General features: G+C 36.9%; 1 protein-coding gene across 5 annotated transcripts in view; it reads right to left on the reverse strand.

Annotated features, from left to right (window-relative positions):
• PREX2 (phosphatidylinositol-3,4,5-trisphosphate dependent Rac exchange factor 2) overlaps positions 1–27,516 on the reverse strand; it is a 347,111-nt gene that overhangs the window by 239,918 nt on the left and 79,677 nt on the right. For all 5 annotated transcript variants that reach the window (XM_045063234.1, XM_045063231.1, XM_045063230.1 and 2 more), the window contains 2 exons: positions 9,555–9,688; positions 2,038–2,141 (listed from right to left, as the gene is read on the reverse strand). In XM_045063234.1, the coding sequence (XP_044919169.1) occupies positions 2,038–2,141; positions 9,555–9,688 (238 nt within the window). The remainder of the gene's footprint in view (positions 1–2,037; positions 2,142–9,554; positions 9,689–27,516) is intronic.

The raw sequence follows: 27,516 nt of genomic DNA on the forward strand, positions 1-27,516 counted from the left end.
GAAACATGAGCCTTGGAAGTTTGTGCCAAGAGGTGTCATCAGATAATTTATAACTAAATATTCCAAAATGTCCTGTCTTTCCCACTAATTCCTATCTACCAGGGTCTGAAGGCTTGTTTCCCTAACATCCCTATCCCCCAGGAACCAAAGTCCTGAAGGTACACAATCCTAGCAGCACTAAAAGAACATTTTCATGGGATTGAATCCAAAGTCCATTTGCGTTAAGACTCCATCACCCCACATAGGCTCTCACTCCCCTACATCAGACACAGATATGCTGAAAACCGTATTCTATACAAATGCCTCCAAAGGCCCTAGCCTCTTAGATTAATTTAGTGCCCCCGTTTCCCAAAACATAGGAATCATTGTCAAATTCATCAAAATTTACCAAAATTCACTTAGATGACCAGTGCAAATGGTACAAATGGGCATGATCACACCATATGGGGCTAGGGAAGGAAGTAAGACCCAGGAGCTGTGTGTTCACGGAAAGGTATAAAAAGGGGAGAAAGCAAAGAGAAGGCTAAAGCAACAGGGTACAGGTGGTTCCACCAGGGGGAGATAGGGCCAAGAAGGAACAGAGTGGAGGTCTGAGTATGCCTTCCTCTGCCTTACTTCCCCCCACCTCAAAAACAACAGGGGCTTTTGGATATTCTCTTGAGGAGTCAGGTTACTGAAGCAAGACAGCTGTCCACATGTAGACAGACAACACTGCTAAATGTCACTAGTGTCCTCTCAGAGCATTAAAATGAATTAAAATGTCACCTTCTAAAAAAATACCATGCGCATCCCAACATGGAAAGGTAGCCTACTAGGTCCCACATGCTAGCCTGTGAGTATTTGCAACTGTATTGATGCCTGTAGCACAGAAAGGGATTTTCAGCTGTGCAGGTGGTCAGATATTTCCACACCTCCAACCCTCCCTTAGCCCATGAAGAACCTCGCCACAAGATGACTTGCTTCCCAAGAGAGTACACCGAAGTTCTGCTCATTGCACCTCTTTTCCCCTTAACTGCAGCAATCATGTTTCACTATTTATGTTCTAGACCATGTTTTAGGGTGCTAACAATGGGATAGAGAGACAGCACACAGGTGATAATCTGAAAATTTGTGCGCCTACAGATGATAAACATTTTTCTCCCCTCTGGGACTGAGAGATGGCAACAAAGGTATGTGGTAGTGGGGAGCTGACCTGTGCCTCATCCCATGTTTAAATGGGGTATTATTAAGGCATTTCTCCATATGGAAATTAAAGTCACTTAGCAACAACTAATATATTTTATTTCATCTTGTCTTTTCTTCTAGAATTTCTTTGAAATTCTAATTAAAATCATTGGGGAGAAAATGTGATCCAATTCACTAACCATTCATATTATAGACTAGTATATTATCATATTACTCAATATGACCCATCTATTTTTGCAAATAGAAAATAAGTTATTTAATCTCATTTTATTTAATGTTTGTGACTAACCATGATTTGGTAAGTTTACTTTTCAAAGTCTGTACCTTCAAATCTGCAGTGTGAAAATGCACTATCTTTAAGTAATAAAGCACTTAAAATGTACACTTAAAATACACAAAATACCATTCTTCTACAAGCAAATCGACATGTTTATATGCATAGTGGCTTTATAGCTACAACAAATTTAGAGTTTTCTATATTCTACAGTGAACATATAATATGAAAAATATCACATATATACATATAAAACATAGTATAACTTGAAGAAAATAAATGAATCCCTTATTTTCTGCACTCATGCTGGCAATGCCAGAAACTGTGAGTGTGTACATCACTCCTACTCAGCTATTTCTTTGTATCTCTGTGTTGAATGCTACTGTGTTTCAGCCAAATATAATTTTCTACTTTGCCAATAGTCTTCTTCTCCTTTATCTTACCTTTCTCCCCCAACTGTTCTACCCAACAAAATACTTCTAAGCTCTAGTGCACCACAGATGAATTATTCAGGTGAAAAGTTTGCCTTATGAAGGAGTTTACTGTTGGTCTTTCCTTCTAAAAAACAAATTACCTACCTGTGCCATCATCCACATTCTCCACTTCCATCACCTCCGTATTGATCCGGCCACGAAAAATGTACCGATGTCCATCTGTAGATGCCTTGCTATTCTTCAACCGTCTTGCAATGAAATCACAAAAACATTGTTACTAAACTTAATAAAAAACAGCGTTGAAGTAATATGATGTAAACTAGCCATAGAAAAAAACCGAGAAGGACACCAATGCCATCAATGATATCAACTGTGAGGCTCTTGGTGTTTTTTACTTGTGGCCACACAAAGCTAGGCTTATGTCCTAGCTTTTGTAAACAAATGGAAGCTTCAGACTAAGAACAACATACAGTCGGGTGGGTAAATAGGAGCTTTTGCTCAGTTTAAAATATTAAATGTACCAAATCAAAGTCTGTTACACATTAAAAGTTGGTTATTTTTAAATTTCCTTTTATTTCTTTCACTTTCATTTCTCATTTTTCAGTTACTAACTGGTAATTTCCACTTATTCAAATTTGGGTAAAATTCAGTTAGTACTTATGATCCCTCTGCAAAGAAACTGTGCTGGAAATTCTTAAGTTCAGTGTTACACGGCTGAAAATAATTCTCCTATATTATTTCTATGATGTGAGACCTCTATACTTGTTGAATAAGTCTCTTAATACATGTATAATGCTTTATAAGGGTCTTATTTATTTTTAAAATAGTCTAAAACAATCCAGAACTTTGGTATAGTGTGTCTAATACTGGTCTTTAATCTTAAAATGTTTGTAACACAAACTTAAAATATCCAGGTTTATAGATGAACATTTATAATAATGAATTATGTGGCTAAATGTGTTTGTAGTTGAATCACTGAATATTCAAAAGAGATTATTTTAAAAACAGGGTTTTTTTTAATTAAAGAGGAAAGATTCTAAGAAATGATTCAGAAGGATTCAAGAATACCTAGTCACTCAAAAGATTTCAATTAACTTGAACTATTCCGTTTGACTCATTGACAAAAGTCTACCAAATAATTTAATATACTGAAATAATTATTCATTTGTTACATTTGTTGTACAGACACATCTGGCAAAAGTGAAGGCATAAATATTCACCAACTTCAGTGTCCCTCTCTTCCCCATCCCTGCAGTTAGATATCAGCCCTGAAGCAGGAAGAGTAGGTGCAGGGAGGGGTCACAAGGTGCCGTCCCACTCTGAGTTCCGTCCTTGAAGGAGAACATATATTCCTAGCTTATCTGTCTAAAGCCTCATCAGAAATTAGGAGTCCTTCATCCCTACTAAAAGAAACTAATTAAATAGATTAGTTAACCTGATTAGGGTTTGTCAGCCCCAGGCCTTCACCATCTTGCACTCCTATGTTCATTATGAAAGTCACCTCTAAATCTCCTTTGCTAATAACCCTAAATAAATGCTACCAATTAGGGATTCAGGCCATACAGTAAGCAAGTTGGCATCATAGAAAGCCAGGATAGAGAAGAATGCCAAGAAGTTTAGTATGTAGGTAACTGCATATTCTCCCAGGTAGGACATATTATTGTGGTCTCTTGCAAAACAGAGTTTCTTGTAAGTTGATACATCATACTTCAATCATTTTTTTAAAGTTTTATTCACAGGCAAAGATAACAGTTTTATTCACAGGCAAAGAATCATGGTAACAGTTTTATTCACAGGCAAAGATCATGGTGTGGAATCTATCACTGGGTCCTGTCTTCCAAAGCATTAATTTACTTTGTGATCTTGTGAGTTCTGTATAGGCTTTTAAATTTCTCTTGACCTGTAGATGGTAACAATCAGTATTAAATTCCACTAAGTGTCTGATCAATATTGTTAACACTTGGCTTAAAAAGAGAGATCTTCAGTCCCTTCAGAAGGTGGTTCTATTCTGCTATTCAACATGTACTAGAGGTCCTAGCCTCAGCAATCAGACAACAAAAGGAAATTAAAGGCATCCAAATCGGCAAAGAAGAAGTCAAATTATCACTCTTCGCAGATGATATGATACTATATGTGGAAAACCCAAAAGACTCCACTCCAAAACTGCTAGAACTTATACAGGAATTCAGTAAAGTGTCAGGATATAAAATCAATGCACAGAAATCAGTTGCATTTCTCTACACCAACAGCAAGACAGAAGAAAGAGAAATTAAGGAGTCAATCCCATTTACAATTGCACCCCAAACCATAAGATACCTAGGAATAAACCTAACCAAAGAGGCACAGAATCTATACTCAAAAAACTATAAAGTACTCATGAAAGAAATTGAGGAAGACACAACGAAATGGAAAAATGTTCCATACTCCTGGATTGGAAGAATAAATATTGTGAAAATGTCTATGCTACCTAAAGCAATCTACACATTTAACGCAATTCCTATCAAAGTACCATCCATCTTTTTCAAAGAAATGGAACAAATAATTCTAAAATTTATATGGAACCAGAAAAGACCTCGAATAGCCAAAGGGATATTGAAAAAGAAAGCCAACGTTGGTGGCATCACAATTCCGGACTTCAAGCTCTATTACAAAGCTGTCATCATCAAGACAGCATGGTACTGGCACAAAAACAGACACATAGATCAATGGAACAGAATAGAGAGCCCAGAAATAGACCCTCAACTCTACAGTCAACTAATCTTCGACAAAGCAGGAAAGAATGTCCAATGGAAAAAAGACAGCCTCTTCAATAAATGGTGCTGGGAAAATTGGACAGCCACATGCAGAAAAATGAAATTGGACCATTTCCTTACACCACACACAAAAATAGACTCAAAATGGATGAAGGACCTCAATGTGAGAAAGGAATCCATCAAAATCCTTGAGGAGAACACAGGCAGCAACCTCTTCGACCTCTGCCACAGCAACATCTTCCTTGGAACAACGCAAAAGGCAAGGGAAGCAAGGGAAAAAATGAACTATTGGGACTTCATCAAGATCAAAAGCTTTTGCACAGCAAAGGAAACAGTTAACAAAATCAAAAGACAACTGACAGAATGGGAGAAGATATTTGCAAACGACATATCAGATAAAGGACTAGTGTCCAGAATCTATAAAGAACTTAGCAAACTCAACACCCAAAGAACAAATAATCCAATTAAGAAATGGGCAGAGGACATGAACAGACATTTCTGCAACGAAGACATCCAGATGGCCAACAGACACATGAAAAAGTGCTCCATATCACTCGGCATCAGGGAAATACAAATCAAAACCACAATGCGATATCACCTCACACCAGTCAGAATGCCTAAAATCAACAAGTCAGGAAATGACAGATGCTGGCGAGGATGTGGAGAAAGGGGAACCCTCCTACACTGTTGGTGGGAATGCAAGCTGGTGCAGCCACTCTGGAAAACAGCATGGAGGTTCCTCAAAATGTTGAAAATAGAACTGCCCTATGACCCAGCAATTGCACTACTGGGTATTTACCCTAAAGATACAAACGTAGTGATCCAAAGGGGCATGTGCACCCGAATGTTTATAGCAGCAATGTCCACAATAGCCAAAATATGGAAAGAACCGAGATGTCCATCAACAGATGAATGGATAAAGAGGATGTGGTATATATACACAATGGAATACTGTGCAGTCATCAAAAGAAATGAAATCTTGCCATTTGCGACAACATGGATGGAACTAGAGCGTATCATGCTTAGCGAAATAAGTCAAGCAGAGAAAGACAACTATCATATGATCTCCCTGATATGAGGAAGTGGTGATGCAACATGGGGGCTTAAGTGGGTAGGAGAAGAATCAATGAAACAAGATGGGATTGGGAGGGAGACAAACCATAAGTGACTCTTAATCTCACAAAACAAACTGAGGGTTGCTGGGGGGAGGGGGTTTGGGAGAAGGGGATGGGATTATGGACATTGGGGAGGGTATGTGCTTGGGTGAGTGCTGTGAAGTGTGTAAACCTGGCGATTCACAGACCTGTACCCCTGGGGATAAAAATATATGTTTATAAAAAATAAAAAATTATATATATAAAAAAAGGTGGTTCTATTAAAGTATATCAACTGAAAAGCTTCTGCTTTGAAAATAATTTTGCTCTATGTTTTAATGTAGAATATTTTTTATCCCAATTTCCTGATTTCCCTCCTAATTAATTATTTTAGTGGTCATCCGATACACGTTGCAGGAATCTTCATAACGGCAGAAAAATTAAAACAAACAAATAAACAAAAACCTAAAGTCCACTGATAGGAGAGTGAATAATTTAGTTGTTATCAATTTAATTGTGATAATATTCAACCAATGGACTATTAAGCAAGAGTTAAATGAATAAACTATTCCTATACATATGGATAAATAATCTACAAACTATATTATATACAAAATATTAAGTGCAGAAAACAAAATACATTATAATACTTAAAGAGCTCATTAACAAACCAAACTAAGCCATATTATGCTTTATGTATTAACTACTATACAACATATTATTTTTTTAAATACTAGTTTCTCCTGAGATTAATAGCATTAGTAAATTCCAGAGCTGAGATTCCTAATCAGCACTCTTGGCTTTTGTGAATGTAACTCTAGGATTCAATTCATCAAGTCCCCAGATTTTGCAATTAAAATACTTTGGAAATCTGGAAAAGGTTCAGTTTACTCACACTCACTAAACAATCTTTAGAGCTTCAATAGTACTTGGTTAAGGGGATGAAGTAAACTAAAATGAAGGGACTTGGTTAAGAGGATGAAGTAAACTAAAATGAAGGGACTTGATGGTATATTCTTCCTATTTCAATTCAGGAAGGGAATAGATAATAACATTTATGCAGTATTTATATTTCTAGTCACTATGTATTTTGTCCACATTATATACCCATTAAGGATATTTGTTCAAAAACTAGGATTGTAGGGGCACCTGGATGGTTCAGTCAGTTGGCGTCCAACTCTTGATGTTGGCTCAGGTCATGATCTCAGGGTCCTGGGACTAAGCCCCATGTCAGGCTCTGCACTTCAACAGGGAGTCTGTTTCTCTCCTTCTCCCTTTCCCTCTCCTGCTGCTCACTCTCCCTCTCTCTCAAAATAAATAAATAAGTCTTTTTTTTTTTTAAGATTTTATTTATTTATTTGACAGAGAGAAATCACAAGTAGATGGAGAGGCAGGCAGAGAGAGAGAGAGGGAAGCAGGCTCCCTGCTGAGCAGAGAGCCCGATGAGGGCCTCGATCCCAGGACCCTGAGATCATGACCTGAGCCGAAGGTAGCGGCTTAACCCACTGAGCCACCCAGGCGCCCAATAAATAAGTCTTAAAAAAAAAAAAAAAACCCTTCAGGATTTTAATTTTACAAAATCTTTTCTGTTGTTTACCAATTTAACAAGGAAAATCGTAAGACCATAAATCATATCATCATTGTACATGGCTAATTTTGCAAAAGCTTTGCACTTGAAGGCAGGCATATATATATAAATAAGTATGAGATCAGTTGTAATTTTAAAAAAAAGATCTCATTCTCAAATGGATGCCTTTAATAACTGCACCTAGGTGGATGTGTTAATTGACTTCATGGGCAAAATCCTTTCATGATGTATATCAAATCATCATGTTGTACAATTAAAATATATTACTATGTTATTTGTCAACTAGTCCTCAATAAAGCTGGAAAAAAATTGTACCTAAACAACTTGAAGCACATTATAATTTTTTAATGAGTTATATTCAAGTAAAATTAACAGCCTTTTCTACATCTTCTTAAAACCTATTTCTTTTTTTTTTTTCAGCTTAAAATTATTTATTTATTTTTTATTTATCTTTTTGATTTTTTATTTTTTATAAACATATATTTTTATCCCCAGGGGTACAGGTCTGTGAATCACCAGGTTTACACACTTCACAGCACTCACCAAAGCATTAAAACCTATTTCTATGAATCCCAATCTTGCTGCAAGACACAGAGAGTTTAGAAGAGCATAGTAAAAAAAAAAAAAAAAAAAAAAAAAAGAATTCATTTTCATATGTGGTAAAACATCTTTTTTTAAAAAAATAAATCTCATTAAGGCAGGGATTAACAACTATCTTTTTCTGAAATATTTATTATTTCTTTCTTTATTTAAAGAGAGAGAGCATGTGTGAGATTGGGAAAGGGCAAAGTGAGAGAGAGAGAAACTCAATTTGAGTGCAGAGGCTGATATGGGGCTCAATCTCACAAACCTGAGATCATAACCTGAGTCAAAACCAAGAGTTAGACACTTAACCAACTGCACCACCCAGGCACCCCATAACTATCTTTTGACTTTAACCCTAACCTGTTCCCTTTCAGCAAGACACATGGGTAGTTCTACGCTTTCTCAGCATCACTGTATTTTTGCACTAATGTCTCCTGCTAGGGCATTCTGATACTATAATCTAAGAGGCAGAACTCCCATGTCATCAACATAGCTGCCAAATCAGAGAACTTGCTCTTGACATCTTGTTTATTGACTTAGGAAATCCCATTTCAAGGGGTGAAGAATGATGTTCCCTTAATCTTGCCTCAGAAATCAGTCAGTTTTTGAGTTTCTCATTCTCATGCTACTAAAAATCTTTGGTTACATTGTCCTCATTTCTGAACCTCATTTCTAGAATAAACACTCGTACAAACCCTGCATCCTCAACCCATCTGTTTTACCTTTAAATTTCATGAAACCTTTTAGTACCTTTTCACTGAAAATAATGTATCCTAGATATGGTTAGGAAGAAGTATATAAAGGCAAAGGAAATTTCCCAATTAAATTCAGCTTTATTATTTTGCTTAAACAATCTGTACAACGTTTCACCAGGAGTTCAAGGAAACATCCTCTAAGTACCTCCTAAAGAAAAAATTATATCCCTACTTTTAAAAAATTCCATACATCAATAACACTGCTACAATTAAATTACTTAAACTAATGAAAACTAAGCTATACCAGGAACTTGCTTGGGTTTCATTCATTCACTTATTCATTCATTTATTCACTTATTCAACAAATACCTCTTGAGTGTCTATTACACGGCAGATCCAGTCTCTGGGGAATAGCACAGAATAAGCAGCAAGACCAATATTCTCATGGACTTTACAGTCTAATCCAGCAAAGGCGGCAACAAATAAATAAAGAATGAAGAAAATATTGGCAAGAATTTTCTAGCTATTTATATAAAATTGCCGGGAGGCTATACTAGATGGGGCAGTTAAGGACAATATTTCCAAGGACGGGGAGGAAATGACTGGGAAACAGCACTGGGAAACACGGAAGACATATTCACCTTTCCTACAGAGCCTGAGGCATGTGGATTAGCAACAGAAATATTTATTTTTCCTCCAAAAGCTTCCTGGGAAGGTAGTGTTATTGAATAATAGTCACATTTCAGTCAGGTTTTACAAGAAGGTAATGAGAAGAATCAGAAAATAGGCTAAGAGTATGTGAATTTTACTGAGGAGATCCTGAGTTCCCAGGAGGACAGAGGAAAAGGCTGAAACTGTGAGACTGATAAATAATTTCTTTTTTCTTAAAAAATATTTTCCAAGGTTAATAAGTTATTTTTGAAGTAGTACCTTTTTATCACCTTACCTGTGTTTCCTTTTGCAATACACCAGAAGATTATCAAAAAGAAAAAACACCCGTTCTTGAATATTTCCAGAAGAAATTTTCAGCAAGACGCCACACATTAGCATCTCAGTGCAGGTGTCGGTGATATTGGATCCCTAGGTTAAAAAAAAGAAAAAGAGAGAGAGAGAGACAATGTCTGATTACTTAACAGAAACTTTTGTGTGTAATTCTTTTTCTCATTAAAAGTGTGTTTTTATATCAAGATACAATATATGGACAGGATAAAAATTGAAACACCATAAATATTTATACACTGGATGGAGGTCTCTTTTCCTCCCAGACTCCTCCTCATCAGTCTCAGCAGTTACAACTATGGTTAGGAGACTCTGGGTCTTCTTTTAGCTTTCTTACACACGTAGGCATATATAAGCATGGATGATACACCACGTTACCTATGCTCTTTTACAAGGAGATGATTTCAAAATGATGCATAAAATTCATGTGTCTAGCACTTCTCTCCCCCTCATTTCTTCCCTTGGTATGGGAAAAGAGTTCCATGGATATATCACAAAGTACATGAAATTCTCTAACTTTTCAATGGGTTTCAACTCATTTATCCACTCCTTGGATGGAGGGAAGAAAAAAGAAGAAATTAAAGAAAAAAAAACTATTTAAAGAGGGCAACCTATCATAGAGCTTTAACAGAAGTCAAAAGTTAGCATAGGCACACTCATTCCTTAAATAAGCGTTCACTGAGTGCATGCTAAGGGCAGATGACTAGTGACAAAACTAAGTCTTAACATAAGAACTAACCACTGAGAGGAGCCACAGATGAAAAGAGCCTGAATCATGAACAGAGGAAAGCTGCCCAATGAAGCAGAGCACAAGCATTAGATTGTTGTGTGAGCTGATCAAAAGTCTGTCCTTTGAGCCATTATAAATGTGGCAGTGCATTTGTTTCTACATCCTAAACTATCAAAACTAATGCACTGAGTGAGACAAAACAAAAAAACAACAAAAAAAAGTTTTCAGTAGATAGCTGATAAGCATGCTCTGTTCTCAATATGTCTGGTCTCTTTAAATCTAGGGATAAATTTCTGATTCTTTTTCAACTCAATGCTTTTATTTTTGTTTTTGATATTTAAAAATCAGATCATGAATTGTAAATTTAATATTTCCACAGAAATAATTGGTACAGTTTCTCTGATTATAAAAATTTAAATTGCAGTGATAACTCATACATGTCAGTAAGAAACGCCCCAATTGGGAAGTTAGGAGAACGTGGTTGTATTGAGCATCTGCATTACAAACACATTTTATTTATTTATTTTTTACTATCTTTATTGTTTTAAAGATTTTATTTATTTATTTGTCAGAGAGAGAGAAACAGAGAGAGCACAAACAGGCAGAGAAAGAAGGAGGCTCAGTCCCAAGACCCCAGAATCATGATCTGAGCCAAGGACAGGTGCTTAACTGACTGAGGCACCCAGGCATCCCTCCACACATATTTTATTTTTTGTTTTTATGTTTAACTTAATTTTTTTTATTTTATTTCCAGGAGAGTTAACATACAGTGTTATACTAGTTTCAGGTGTATAATATAGTGACTCAGCAAGTCCATACTTTATTTAGTGCTCATCACAAGAAGTGTATTCTTAATCCCCCTCACCTCTTTCACCCTTCCCCCGACTCAACTCCCCTCTGTTACAAAATATTTTAGATTTAAGACATTTCCCTTTTCTTTGTCTTTCATCATAAAGGTGGACATGTAACTAGAGATCTATCAAAAATTTATATAATTTCATATCCTTCCTCATGTAATAATTAAGTGAAAACTGTCATCAAATATGAATATAAATCCCAATTTCAGTGGCAATGATTTCTTACTTAAGAACTATCCTTACCTCAGAAAAAAACTATGATAGAATACTATTAAAAATGGAAATAAGGAAACATCACATTGATTCTTGCACAAGGACATATACAAAGTTATGAAAGTGGTTTTATTGATAACAATTTTACAAAAGGTACAAAATACTTCACCTTAGATTATTTCTCATGGTAGCCCAAAAAGGTAAAGCAAAGAAGCTAAGTTGTTATCTAATTAAACGGTAGCTGCAAGGGCGGAGCAAGATGGGGGAGGAGTAAAAGACTTAAATATCATCGGGTCCCAGGAGTTCAGCTAGATAGTTATTAAACCATTCTGAACGCCTACAAACTCAACAGGAGATCAAAGAGAAAAAGACCAGTAATTCTAAGAAGAGAAAATAGACCACTTTCCAGAAGGTAGAACGTGCAGAGAAGTGAATCCAAGGCGACATATGGGAAGACAGACTGTGGGGCAAGGGCCAGCTCCCAGAAAGAGAGAGAGCAGCAGAGCACAAAAAAAGGAACTTTAAGCATCTACTCCACTGAGGGATGTCACTGTAGAGGCAAGCGGGGCTGGGGGGGGGGTAATCACTCATGGGGATAGTATGGTTTCAGGACCCACAGGGTCAAAAAAAGACCACGGGTGTCTGACTGTGGCAAAGCTCCCAGGTACAGAGCAGGGAAGCCAGCTGCAGAGACAGAGCCAAGGAGGGAGAACTAAGCTCAGGTTTACCTTGCACCATGATCCGAGGCATGGGTGGGCCACTACTCTCCCAGCAGGAACCCCACAAGGAGCAGATCAGGGGAGAACCCCCACTTCCTCTTCCAAGAGGAGCTGTGTAGGAGCACAGAGCTGGAATCAGCTGGGTTTGGAGACTCCAAATGGGAGTGACTAGATGGGTGAGCTTGGAGTGCAACCAGAGACCAGGGAGACAGAGGGATTAACTGCTTTTCTCTGATGGTGCACTGAGCAGTAGAGCCCCCAAGCTCTCAGTTCCTCCTGGGCCAGAGATTGAGAGGCCACCATCTTCATTCTGGTCCTCCAAAGCTATACAGAAAGTGTTCAGGGAACAAAAGCTCCCGAAAGCAAACATGAGCAGATGACTTAGCCTGGGCCCTGGCAAGGGTGGTGCAATTCCATCTCAGTCAAAGACATTTGAGAATCACTGCAATAGGCCCCTCCCCCAGGAGATTAGCAAGAACATCTAGCCAAAAACAAGTTTACTATTCAATGAGAACTGCAGAACTCCAGAGCTAGGGGAAAGCAACACATAGAATTCATGACTAAAAAGACTGATTCTTTAGTCTTGGAAAGTTAGGTTTTTTTTTTTTAATTTTATTTTTTCTTATTCTATTTTTTAAAAATTTGCCCTCTCTCTTATTTTATCATTTTAACTATTTTTATCTTATCAATACCTTTTAAAAAATCTTCTTGAATTTTCATTGTTATAGTCATATTCTATCCCTTCATTGTATTTAACTTTATTTTTTGCATACACACAGATTTTCTTTAAAATTTTGGGACACAGATTCTTTTAATAGATCAAAATATACCCTAAATCTAGCACATGTCTTTGTTCTAGTTTCCAGCCTGATCACATTCTTTCCTCTTTTTTTCTCTCCTTTTTCAAAGAACTTCTTATCTTATCAATTCCTTTTTTAGAATCTTTTTTAATTTTCATCTTCACAGTCATATTCCATCCCTTCATGATGTTTACTCTTATTTTGTCTGTTCTATTCACCAGTCTAATATGTATATATTTTTCTTTTTTCCTCCTTTGTTTTCCTCCCAGTTTCAGGTCTCTCCAGACTTTGTTAGTATATAATTTTCTGGGGTCATTGCCACCCTTGTAGTATTTTGTTCTCTCATTCATCTTTTTTATCTGGATAAAATGACAAGGTGGAAAAACTCACCACAAAAAACAACAACAACAACAACAAAAATAAAATAAAACAAACAAAACAAAACAAAAAACAAGAGGCAGTACCCGTGCCTAGGGACCTAATCAATGCAGACATTAGTAATACCTCAGAACTACAGTTCAGAATGATGATTATCAAGGTGCTAGCTTGGCTTGTAAAAAGCATGGAGGACCCAAGAGAATCCCTTTCTGGAGGAATAAAAGAACGAAGCTGAAATCAAAAAAGCTATTAATGAGGTGAAATAAAAAAAATGGAGGCGCTTACTTCTAGGATAAATGAGGCAGAAGAGAGAGTTGTTGATATAGAAGACCAAATGATGGAGAATAAAGAAGCTGAGAAAAAGACAAACAACTACTGAACCACGAGGGCAGAATTTGAGAGATAAACGATACCATAAGATGAAATAATATTAGGATAGTTGGGATCCCAGAAGAACAAAGAAAGAGAGAAGCAGAAGGTATATTGGAACAAATTATAGCAGAGAATTTCCCTAATTGGGCAAAGGGAACAAGCATCAAAATCCAGGAAGCACAGAGAACCCCACTCAAAATCAAGAAAAATAGGTTCACATCCTGTCATCGAATAGTAAAACTTACAAGTCCCAGTGACAAACAGAAAATCCTGAAAGCATCCCAGGACAAGAGGTCTGTAAACTATAACAGTAAAAATATTAGACTGGCAGCAGACCTATCTACAGAGATCTGCCAGGCCAAAAGGACTGGCATGATATAATCAGAGCATTAAATGAGAAAAATATGCAACCAAGAATACTATATCCAGCTAGGCTGTCATTAAAAATAGGAGAAAAGATAAAAAGCTTCCAGGACAAAGACTAAAAAGAATTTGCAAACACCAAATTTCTTACAGGAAATATTGAAAGGGGTCCTCTAATCAAAGACAGAACCTAAAAGTAACAGACCAGAAAGGAACAAAGACAATATACAGTAACAGTCACCTTACAGGCAATACAAGGGCACTAAATGCATAGCTTTCAATAGTTACTCTGAATGTAAGTAGGCTAAATGCCCCAATCAAAAGCCACAGGGTATCAAAATGGATTTTTAAAAAAAAGAAGAAGAAAGAAAAGACCCATTGATATGCTGACTGCAAGAAACTCATTTAAGACCTAAAGATACCTCGAGATTTAAAGTCAGGGGGTGTAAAACAAGTTACCATGCTAATGGACGTCAAAAGAAAGCTGGCATAGCAATCCCTATATCAAAAATATTAGATTGTAAGCCAAAGGCTATAGTAAGAGATGAGGAAGGACACTATATCATACTTACAAGGTCTGTCCAACAAGAAGATCTAACAATTTTAAATATCTATGCCCCTAGCATGGGAGCAGCCAATTATATAAACCAATTAATAACAAAATCATAGAAACGTATTGATAATAATACAATAATAGTAGGGGACTTTAACAACCCCCTCACTGAAATGGACAAATCATCTAAGGAAAAGATCAACAAGGAAATGAAGCTTTAAATGACACATTGGACCAGATGGACATCACAGATATATTTAGAACATCCCATCCCAGAATAACAGATTACACATACTTCTCTAGTGCACATGGAACGTTCTCCAGAATACATCACATCCTGGGTCACAAATCAGGTCTCAACTGGTACAAAAGTTTGGGATCATTCCCGACATATTTTCAGGCCACAATGCTTTGAAACGAGAATTCAACTACAAGAGGAAAGTTGGAAAAAACTCAAATACATAGAGGCTAAAGAGCATACTACTAAAGAATGAATGGGTCAACCAGGAAATTAAAGAATTAAAAAAAAATTCATGGAAACAAATGAAAATGAAAACACAACTGTTCAAAATCTTTGGGGAACAGCAAAGGGAGTCTGATAGGAGAGTATATAGCAATACAACCCGTCTCAAGAAACAAGAAAGGTCTCAAGGACACAACCTAAAAGGAGTTGGAGAAAGAACAGTAAAGAAAGCCTAAACCCAGCAGGAAAAGAGAAATCATAAAGATCAAAGCAGAAATCAATGAAATGGAAACCCAAAAAAAAAAAAAAAAAAAAAAAGGTAGAACAAATCAATGAAATAGGAGCTGTTTCTTTGAAAGAACTAATAATATTGATAAACTCCTGGCCAGACTTATCAAAAGAAAAGAGAAAGGACCCGAATAAATACAAACATGAATGAAAGAGGAGAGATCGCAACCTACACCAAAGAAATACAAACAGTTATTCTGTATTTTGAGAAACTATACACCAGAAAATTTGACAATCTGGAAAAATGGATATATTCCTAAAGACATATAAACTACCACAACTAAACCAGAAAGAAACAGAAAACCTGAACAGACCCATAATTGGTAAGGAGATTGAAGCAGTCATTACAAAAAAAAAAAATCTCTCAACAAACAAGAGCCCAGGGCCAGATGGCTTCTAAGGATGTCTACCAAGCATTTAAAGAAGAATTAACACCTATTCTCCTGAAACTGTTCCAAAAAATAGAAATGGAAGGAAAAACTTCCAAACTCATTTTATGAGGCCAGCATTACCTTGATCCCAAAACCAGACAGAGACCCCATCTAAAAGAATTACAGACCGATATCCTTGATGAACATGGATGCAAAAAATCTAACCAAAATACTAGCCAATAGGATCCAATAGTACATTAAAAGGATTATTCACCATAACCAAGTGGGATTTATTCTTCGGCTGCAAGGTTGGTTCAACATCTGCAAATCAATTAATGTGATACATTAATAAAAGAAAGAACATGAACCATATGATACTCTTAATAGATGCTGAAAAAGCATTTGACAAATTACAGCATCCTTTCTTGATCAAAACTCTTCACAGTGTAGGGATAGAGGGCACATACCTCAATATCATCAAAGCCATCTATGAAAAACTCCCATCAAATATCCATTTTCAATATCTGTTCTCAGGAAAAAACTGAGAACTTTTTCTCTAAGATCAAGAACACAGCAGGGATGTCCACTATTATCATTGCTATTAAACATAATACCAGAAGTACTAACCTCAATAATCAGAGAAGAAAAAGAAATTAAAGGCATCCAAATCAGCAAAGAAGAAGTCAAACTATCACTCTTTGCAGATATGATACTTTATGTGGAAAACCCAAAAAGCTCTACTCCAAAACTGCTAGAACTCATACAGGAATTCAGTGAAATGTCAGGATATAAAATCAGTGCACAGAAATCAGTTACATTTCTATACACCAACAACAGAACAGAAGAAAGAGAAATTAAAGAGTCAATCCCATTTACTATTGCACCTAAAACCATAAGACACCTAGGAATAAACCTAACCAAAGAGGCAAGGAATCTGTACTCAGAAAACTATAATGTGTTCATGAAAGAAATTGAAGAAGACACAAAGAAATGGAAAAGTGTTCCATGCTCATGAATTGGAAAAACAAACTTTGTGAATATGTCTATGCTACCTAAAGCAATCTACACATTTAATGCAATCTCTATCAAAATACTATCCTTTTTTTCCAAAAAATGGAAGAAATAATCCTAAAATTTATATGGAACCAGAAAATCCCCCAAATAGGCAGAGGAATGTTGAAAAGAAAACCACAGTTCACAGAATCACAATTCCGGACTTGAAGCTCTATTACAAAGCTATAATCATCAAGACAGTATGGGACTGGCACAAAAACAGACACATAGGCCAATGGAACAGAATAGAGAGCCCAGAAATTGATTCTCAACTCTATGGTCAACTAATCTTTGACAAAGCAGGAAAGAATGTCCAGTGGAAAAAAGTCAGTCTCTTCAACAAATGGTGTTGGGAAAATTGGACAGCCACATGCAGAAGAATGAAACTGGACCATTTCCTTATACCACACCAAAAAAATAGACTCAAAATGGATGGAATACCTCAATGTGAGACAGAAATCCATCAAAATCCTTGAGAAGAACACAGGCAGCAAAACCTCTTCAACCTCAGCTGCAGCAACTTCTTCCTAGAAACATCACCAAAGGCAAGGCAAGCGAGGGCAAAAAAGAACTCTTGGGATTTCATCAAGATCAAAACCTTTTGCACAGCAAAGGAAACAGTCAACAAAACCAGAAGACAACTGACAGAATGGGAGAAGATATCTGCAAATGACATATCTGATAAAGGACTAGTACCCATAATCTATAAAGAACTTATCAAACTCAACACCCAAAGAACAAATAATCCAATCAAGAAATGGGCAGGAGACATGAACAGACATTTCTGCAAATAAGACATCCAAATGGCCATCAGACACATGAAAAAGTGTTCAACATCTCTTGGTATCAGGGACATACAAATCAAAACCACAGTAAGATACCACCCCATACCAATGAGAATGGCTAAAATTAACAAGTCAAGAAACAACAGATGTTGGAGAGGATGCGGAGAAAGGGAAACCCTCCTACACTGCTGGTAGGAATGCAAGCTAGTGCAGCCACTCTGGAAAACAGTATAGAGGTTCCTCAAAAAGTTTAAAATAGAGCTACCCTATGACCCAGCACTCTCACTACTGGGTATTTACCCTAACAATACAAATGTAGTGACCTGAAGGGGTACATGCACCCAAATATTTATAGCAGTAATGTCCACAGTATGGACTATGAAAAGGTCTGCAAGATCCCTGAAGATCTCTTCTGAACCTTCTCCAGTTTGTGAGGGTCTCCCTTAATATGGAACATCTCTAGAAGTGAACACTATCACTCAGATGCAAGCTGGAGAATAAATCATGTAGTGATATCAGTATTTCTTCAGTCCCCTACAATATATATCTTGATTCTATAAGATTGTATTAACACATCTATGGCAATCCCATCTGACAACTAATTCAAAATGCTCCATTAGTCAACAATGCCTCTAGATGATTTTCCTCTATTGTATGCTTAAATAGTTTGACTTTTTTTTTTCAAGACTTTATTTATTCATTTGACAGAGATCACAGTAGGCAGAGAGAGAGTGGGGGAAGCAGGTTCCCTGCTGAGCAGAGAGCCCGAAGCAGGGCTCGATCCCAGGACCCTAGGATCACGACCCAAGCAGAAGGCAGAGGCTTTAACCCACTGAGCCACCCAGGCGCCCCTAGATAGTTCAACTTTTGATTTAATCTAGATTGGTATCATAGCAAACTCTCAAACCCCGTACTAATATACAAATACATTATGTTTGGGGGCACCTGGGTGGCTTTGTTGGTTAACTGTCTGTTTTCAGCTCAGGTCATGATCCCAAGGTCCTCGAATGGAGCCCTGTGTCAGTCTCCCTGCTCAGCAGGTAGCCTGCCTCTCCCTCTCCCTGCCCCCACTTGTGCTCTCTCTCTCTGTCAAATAAATAAATTTTTTTTTTAAATCTTTAAAGCTACATTATGTTTAAGTCATTACCATAAGTTCCCATTAGCTCCTAGCTCCTGATCAAAAATCAGAATAATATTAATTGAACTCTGTGAGGTAAAACACTTCTTTTCAAAAACAGCCCAAAGCATCTATTTAATAATCTATTAATGAAACTTTGTGGGGTAATGACATCAAGCCCAACAATCTTGTTATGTTTTAAAGTATATCTCACACTATAAACATAACATCACTCATATTATATTTTACTAAATCCTACTGAGACATTTCTATCACTGAAGTGATATGTCTTTAATATTTAACAGCAAGCTTTAAGAATCAGAACAGTAGGGACGCCTGGGTGGCTCAGTTGGTTAAGCAGCTGCCTTTGGCTCAGGTCATGATCCCAGCGTCCTGGGATAGAGTCCCACATCGGGCTCCTTGCTCGGCGGGGAGCCTGCTTCTCCCTCTGCCTCTGCCTGCCATTCTGTCTGCCTGTGCTCACTCTCTCCCCTCTCTCTCTCTGATAAATAAATAAAATCTTTAAAAAAAAAAAAAAAGAATCAGAACAGTAGGTACCTTTACCATCTTCTACCATAGTAGAATAGTAATATAGTAATAGATAATAGTAATCTACTATTATCATATGAAATCTCCATTAAATAATTCCCAGAGAATTGCTTATACACTTAAAGGAATCTGTGTTGAACATACACATTTGTCTAAAAAACTCCTTCTATATGAATGGCCTATAGCATTTCTCTTTATACCATGTGTATAAGCTGTAAGTGGTAAAGAAGAACCATTGTGCTCTTGATTTACCATGACTAAATCTGAGCATTATTACTAAGACAATGGCAAGTAGAAATCATTAAGAATCTTTTAACCACAGAGATGTATAATGTTACAAATATTAAAAATTTGACCAAGTGTATATACAGTCTTCTGTATAGTCATGATATGCCTCTCACTTCAAATCCATCCCATGTACAAGTAGACACTTAATAAGTGTCGCTTTTTAAATAATGTTGTGGTTATTTCCCCCTTGCTTACATGATAAATCTACCTTTCTCTGTAGCTAAAACAAAAGAAAACAAAGCAAAAACCTCACAACTTTATCTTTAAAGTAGATGAAATTTATGATATTTTGAAATTACATGCATTTTTTTTTCATTTACCTAGAAATCCCCTGGCATTAGGAATAAAGAAGTCAAGGTACACAATTTACAGAAGAAATTGAAATAAAGTATGGCTATGAACATCAGATTTCTAGGTAAGAGTCAGGAGCACTAAAGTCTATCAAAATGACAACGTCAGGCAAGTGAACTAGAATATTAAAAATGTGGAAGCAGTAAAACAATCCAGGCAGATCATCAGAAGAGAGCAAAGCCTGTAGGGCAATGGTTCTCAAAGTTTAGAGTTTGGGAGACACACCTGATACGCTTCTTGAAATTCCCAGGTTCCCTTAAGGTCTTACCTCTGTAGGAGGTAAGGTAGGACCTTAAGGGAAGATTCCCCAGGTCATTCCAGTAAATGCTGATGCATGTGGAACACTCTAAGTAAAATTGCTTTGGAGGCTTTGGGTACCTGAATCCAGGTGCTCAAGTGCATTGTATGGCAACCCTGCTGACAGGGAGAGAGAGGTGAGCACAGGTCTCTGCCTGAGGTAGTCTTGACTGCTTCCTAGCCCCAGGGCAGATACGCGTTGATCGTGTTACCATGGTCGCAAATATACCACATGGTCACCTCTGGTACATTTCATCACTGGTGAATATTCACTTACACCTAAATAATATTACATAACCTAGTTAGTGTTTTATCTTCATTTTGAAAACTGATGCTAATTTTTAAATCTAGAAATCTGTTCTTTGGCAATTCCATACTTAGCCACTGAACAATCATGTATGATAAACACTTTTCTCTATATGAATACTGAAGTCAGGGTTTTAACATTTTATAACATGCCAGACAATGTGTTAAACATTTTTTCCTGTTATAAATCTCTAACAAGTTGGCTTCTCTGTTTGTAAAGTTTTAGGAAGCAAGAGGGACAGAGGGACAGAGGGAGATGGGAGGGAGGGAGAAAAGAAGGGAGGGGGGAGGAAGGAAGAAAGGAAGGAAAGAAAGAAAGATGGAGAGAGGACAGGAGGAAGGAAGATAAAAGAAAGGGAAAGATGTTTGGTTAGATCAGTTTTGTACAGTCTTTCATGGGTCACCAAGTAGATGTTGAAAGCGGCAGATTATTTCACTATGGGAAAAAATCAAACCTATAGAAATACTTTTACAAAGATGGAATTTCATGTGTTTATGAAAAAAAAATTGTCCATGAAAATAAGCTATTTTAACAGTACAGTGATAGATCAGAGTCATAAACCAACATTTAAGAGGCAAGGTATAAAACAATTACTTTTAAAAAGTAAAAGGGCTTGTATAAATCATTAATTTTGAACTATCCTAAAGCTATTACCCATAATATAATATGTATATGTACATATTCAATACAGATTTTCTTTTTAAGATTTTATTTATTTATTTGACACACACAGAGAGAGAGAGAGAGAGAGAGAGATCACAAGCAGGCAGAGAGGCAAGCAGAGAGAGAGAGGGGAAGCAGGCTCCCTGCTGAGCAGAGCCTGATGTGGGGCTCCTCAATCCCAGGACCCTGAGACCATGACCTGAGCCGAAGGCAGAGGCTTTAATCCACTGAGCCACCCAGGTGCCCCAAAACAGATATTTTTAAATAATGTGTTTACCCATATGATTCAGAGTTTTGTTGTCTCAACAGTCTCTTAAAAAATAAATAACCAAAATAATGTACTTTTTTTATCTAGATGATTTATCCTTTTTAACATGCATTTCCCTTTAAGAAGCAACATTCTTCATGTAAAATCACACCTGTGATGAATTATATATATAGAACTAAATACAGCAAAGCCCCAGCAAGGAAGTTCCATGGATGGTTCTAATCCTGACCACTTTTATTAAATCAGGAAAGGTAGGCTGAGTGGCAGTTCAAGAGGAGAAGTAACCATCCACTAATAACTGCACCATAGGTGGGAATCTATTCATCCAGTTCCTCTCCTTCCAAAAGCTTCTCTTTCTAGTCCAGTCTGTGGAAACCTATGTCATCCCTCCTCCTTCACCTTGGTCCCAGCAGGTGCAAAGGCTTAGGACATGACCCCTGTTCCCGATACTAGTGGAAGAAATACATATGAAAGCATAGAATTAAATGCAGCATGATCACTGTAGTAGCAGAGTATCAACAAAATGAGAGCTGGCATGAATTAACACTATTAGGGATAGCTGCGGGTGTATGATTATTTGTTTATCATTAACTATATAGTTTATTCCATGCCGTGATTTCAGGTTTCAATCATTCTTTAGGGATTTTCTTTGTCAGACGTACAAAGTACACCATTTCAGTATCACCTTCCTATAGGGTGAAAAGATCAGTCTGAAATGGATGGAGCAAACCATGACTTCAGTCACTAAAGCCAGGACCCAGAGGCAGTCCATGTTGGCAACACTCCTCGCCAACGTCTCCCCTTCCCACTGTGGGTGTCTCATGGTCAAGATCCAGTCAGAAAATGGTGACAATTCAGAATCTAATTTGTTAAGAAGCTGAATAATTTTGATTCTATAATTTGAGGTATAATCAGGTATAAATTACACAGTAAGCATACATGAAAGACTAGTAAATTCAAAGCATCATTACAGAATTTAATGTAATTTAATTTAATTTAATGTGGAATATAATGAATTTCTATAGATGGATACTAGTTAGATGCCAAAGTATGCTTTCAGAAAATGACAACACCCAGAAAAGACAGTCAGGAGCATGTGTATTTATTTTATGGCTCCTTTTCTAATTTCCAGTGTGTCTTCAATCATTAAAATGATTTATGAAACACTGCAACAATAGAACAAAGCCCCACCTCTGAAAAAGACCCAAAGAAAATAATATTGCTAAACCACATCTGGATTATTTGAAAGATTAAATCTTTTTATGTTAAGTTCTCTTACTATGTTATGTAAGGGTTCTTTATGATTCTTTGTAGCTATGAGGAGGCAAAAAATCACTATAATAGGAAACTAGTCACTAATTATCTGACCCCATTGTCAGCACTCCTTGCTTAACACCAGAGTCTACCCCATTCATCTTGTCAACTAAATGTTGAATGTCAATACCAGAAAAACGCAGACTGCAGAGAGAAGGCATAATCTTGGCAAAGAAGAAGGATGACAGGAGGCTCTGAAACTTCCCCCAATCATATACAAAGCACAGACAGATGACGATCTAACAAGAGTTAGACCCACTCACTGTGGAAGAAAAGAAAATTGACAAGAATGACAACTAGGTGGGCGTCTCATAAAAGAATGGTTTCAATATCAAAGGAGTGTCTCGAGAAAATGAATGAAGCATTTGAATATTTTTCAAAAAATCTTTTAAAACTACTAGAAAAGTTAAACATGAAATGAAGAATATCACATCATTTTATCATGTAATGTCATAAAATGTATGCTGCCCAGCAAGATTCAGCATTTGGTTCACTCTTTTTGAGATTCAATTTATTAACTGATGTTTAACCTAGATTCTGTCATATATTAGATAAAAACTAACAACATTAATGTTCGTTTTACTGAAATGAAGTCCCAATCAAGCTTCGCCTCCTCTCACTTAGGAAATTCTGCTCCCTTTCTACACAGATTGACTTTCAATGGCCTTCTTCCCAAACCACCTATCCTGAAGTAACAAGGGCCATCTATAAATCAATTCTGTCTCAAGGCAGTAGACAAATTTGTATCCACCAAATCACCTTGTAGAAAAGAAAAAAAAAAAATTCTCATCACAACCTCTGTTAGACTCACACCCATAAAGTAAGAGAACATGACTTGAAGTCAATATATTGTCAGACACAAACTTAATCATATGTAAAGCAGGAAATGGATGTTAAAATTGTTTTGTGCCATTATATTTCTCCATGTAGAAAGCCAAGAGGTGTCAAATTTCTATTCTGTTTCTTTCTATTTCGTAAAATGCAGTAACTATTTTGATCTTATTTTTTCCAGCACCTTCATATATTAATAATTCTCCCTCTTATCTTTTAATATGATTTTTTTCAGATTTGAGAGATCTATTCCAAACAATGCTATCATGGGTATAAAGCTGAATTACCAAGTGATATAATGCTTTTTGATACTCCCTTGTTGATAGAGTTCATTATGATTCCAAAGATTAGAGTTACCATTACAACGCTATCAATCAGCCAAAAAGCAGACCAAGGTGGCGACTGGTCCTGTTCTATGAAATGAATCAGTGATTCTGATTAAACAACTAATGAACTACCTTTCCAAGCACACTGATCATTGCCCTCCAATTACCTTTGGCACAATATCCTGTGCAATGCTCTGAATGTTGGATAAGACATAAAACTGAAATATAAATTATACTAATAAAAGGCAGAACTTCAAATATAAGCAATTAAACTACAGATCTTCTGTAATGGCAGTCACTATGTAAATGATGACAAAAACCTAATTTCCAAAGTCAATTTACTTCTAAATGGCAAGCAATCAACTTAATCTAAAGAATTAGCTTAATTTTTTTCTGAGAAGATACAATATTACATGGTGACAAGGAATATAGGTTTAGACTCTGCCATCCATTAGCTGTAAGCACTTGGGGTAAATCATGTGGCCTTCATTTTTTAAATCTGTGTAATGGGGATTATAATACCTCAGCAAACTGTTAAGGGTTCACCAAGATTGCATACAATGGAAGATCAGTCTTTCCTCAAAAGGAAAGTGGCTAACTGGCCAACAAGGACCTCTGTCCTCCCCTAGGCAAGACTACAGGAATCTTAGATTTTGATCTTGAATCTTGAGTGATGTAATAGAATGGTAAAAAAAAAATTATTAGAGTCTTTTCATTTTAGTCAGGGCACTGATGAACCTACTTGACCAGTGCTGGCTGCCTAGACACCCTAGTAGCTTTTCTACTGATTCTGTGAGCTACCCCATATCTTTTTAAATTAATTTTTCTTTTAGTTTCTGTGACTTGGAACTATCTAACCTTAACTGAAGTGATATAACACCTTCAGTAGTCAGGAGAATGTATTAGACAAATAGGAATTTCTCAAGGGCAAAATCCTACCATTGAACCAGAACTTTAAAATACTACTCATTTGCATAGGATTTTACAGTATTCAAAGCACTTCCACTTATTTCGTTTCACTCCTGTAATAACCCACATAGTATGTGGGAGAGGTCTGATGCATCATCCCCATAGTAAGGGTTAGAGTCCAGACTAGAGATGAAGTCGGCTTGAAAATCAGGCTTCAGCTCTCTGTCATCTAATTTGGGACCATAGATTTCAATCACTTGTTTACCTAAATTCAACATAAAGGAATGTAATGATAATTTATAGCACAGAATATTAGACAGGCAAGATACCGGACAAATTTCACTATAAAAAGCCTTTATTTCATTTATGGGAAAATAAGACTGGATAATTAAGTGACTTACTTGAAATAAATAATCCACCTAAGGTGAAAATAATGCTAATTCATGGTATATCAGATTCAGATCCCATTCAAGAAATTTTAATTACTGGAACAGGTGTGTCATCCCTCAGGTGGTCCTCAAGGGTCTGCAGGAGCTTGGGGAAGGAACTAGACATGGAGTTGTTTCCCAGCCTTCTTAGCTCAAGACTTCTCACCTTAAAGGCTTTTTAGGGAACTCTCCGATCTTGGCCCGCATGCCACCCGACATCTGCCCTTGGCCATGTCCTAAACCCACTAGAGCTACTCTAAACACAGAACAAAGCTGTCTGCAAGCTGAGCAGTAATCTTTGTTTGCAATTCGAAGAAAGCTCTGTAACTATCCCCCTTCCCTCCCAGGGCCTGCATTCATCCTATAAGTCTACCCTTTCTCCTGGACAAATCGGAGTCCTATCAGCAGTTTCTCCAAAGCTTCCAGGAACAGATCAGGTGTGAGTATTATAAGAGCTTTCCCCCTCTCTCCAAGCTGGTGGACTGAGATGAGGAATCCTGTTCTTATCAAAAGTTGCCAAGCAGTTAGCTGGGCCTTCCTCCAAGCTGCGTTCCCTCAACGTCCCAAAACCCCCCAAAGCAGCCTGGCTGTGTCTTACGCAATTATATTCAAATCCTACTCAGATAGAATCTACATTGCTGCCCCTTTTTGGGACCCGACACTAGTGATCTCCTCTGTGCCTGTTGGAACTGTAGTCATATCTGATTTCCTGCAGACAGTTTCCTCTGTCCTGAGGCTGCATTTTCCTCTTGCACTTCAACTGTTTGTTGTAAACACAGAGAGCTGGTGAGATTGAGGCACCCCCTGTTAGGGGCTGTAAGTAATGGAACATGATCCACACACATTCTTCCTTTGAGTAATTGGCATGCCCCAAGCAAGAAATATCAACTTTTTAAAGAATCTCTTAATTCTGCAGTAGATACAATTTTTTTAGAATATACATGAGGAGGAACAAAATTATGACAGATTCCATTCCCCTAGAGTACTGAGTAGAATCTGTGAGGTTTGTTTTGGGAAAAGGCCTGGCAGATATCAATGAGAAACCCTGCAATTTAAAGCACGTCCAGTTTTTCTTCCAATGCTCGAGTGACAACAGAACGACAAAAACAAACTTCAGTCCATTTTTTTCAACCCAGCAGGACAACCGCTCCCCAGGAAAGGAACTATCATCATGAATCAACTGTAAAACACACAACCATTTTAACTGACTAAAATAAGTAGCATTCATGCTGAAATGCAAGGTCACCCTGGACACTTGAAATGAAAGAATATAGACGAAGAGAAAACTTCGATCCCAGTTGGATTTGAAAAGTTTCATGGTGAAGAGTGGATAAACTGGGGAATTCCCAGAGGTCAACATTTGAGGTTTCTTTGCAAATCTGAGTGGATATAATTTTAGATCTAAATGGAAACCAACATATTGAAGATACGAAACAAATCAGTTAATTATAAGGTCCTAAAGATAAAAAGCAATCCACTTGAATTTGTGTGATACATTATTTGGTTGGAAACATTTTAAATCTTCTCAATACCTTTAAAAAATGTCTTAATTGCTTTACTTTATAAAAATAAATGATCCCAGTTGAAAGCTCATCTCATCTCAGTTAAGTCAGTTTGAAGACAAAATTTTAGTTTATGCTTTATATAGCACTAAAATAACATAGGGCTCCAACCCCATGAACTAGTAGGGATTCAAAGTTACCATGGATGAAAACATAGAGTCTGATATCACTCTTTGTTTGCTTTTTTTAATCATTAAAAAAATTCTTTCTCTAATGAGTCATAAATCCATAAGACTTTTCATCTTGAATGGACCTTAAAAACCACATCACAGACGTTTCTTCATTTAGAAATGAGGAAATAATTGCAATGAAATACAATTTAAGAGATTAAGTGACCTTAAAGTGAAATTCATCATCAAACACCTAATTTAAAATCTGAAAATAACAGTAACATAGAACACATACAGAGCGTTACTCCCCTTCCTTACTCTCTCCAGGTTTTAGGTTATGTACTTATTGACCAAAGGAGGTCAGGGAAAAGGATAATCAAGATGCACAAATACTAAAATACCAAAGCTCATAACCCACACAATATTAGATGGCTCTATGACAAAGCTTTCAGGTTGATATTAAGTCAATTAACTGTCACTCTAAAGATATTTTAAAATAATAATGAGAGCACTTTGCAGAAATGGTTACAGCCCTCTGGCATTATCTGGGAAAATGACCATTTATGGCTCCATCCAATGTCAACAATTCTACACGTAGCATAAGACATAACAAAACTATTTTAAGCTCCATTGTTGAGTAGAAT

The sequence above is a fragment of the Mustela putorius genome, unplaced genomic scaffold, assembly GCF_011764305.1.
Source record: "Mustela putorius furo isolate JIRA1106 unplaced genomic scaffold, ASM1176430v1.1 tig00003846_pilon_pilon_pilon, whole genome shotgun sequence".
Taxonomy (NCBI): Eukaryota; Metazoa; Chordata; class Mammalia; order Carnivora; family Mustelidae; genus Mustela; species Mustela putorius.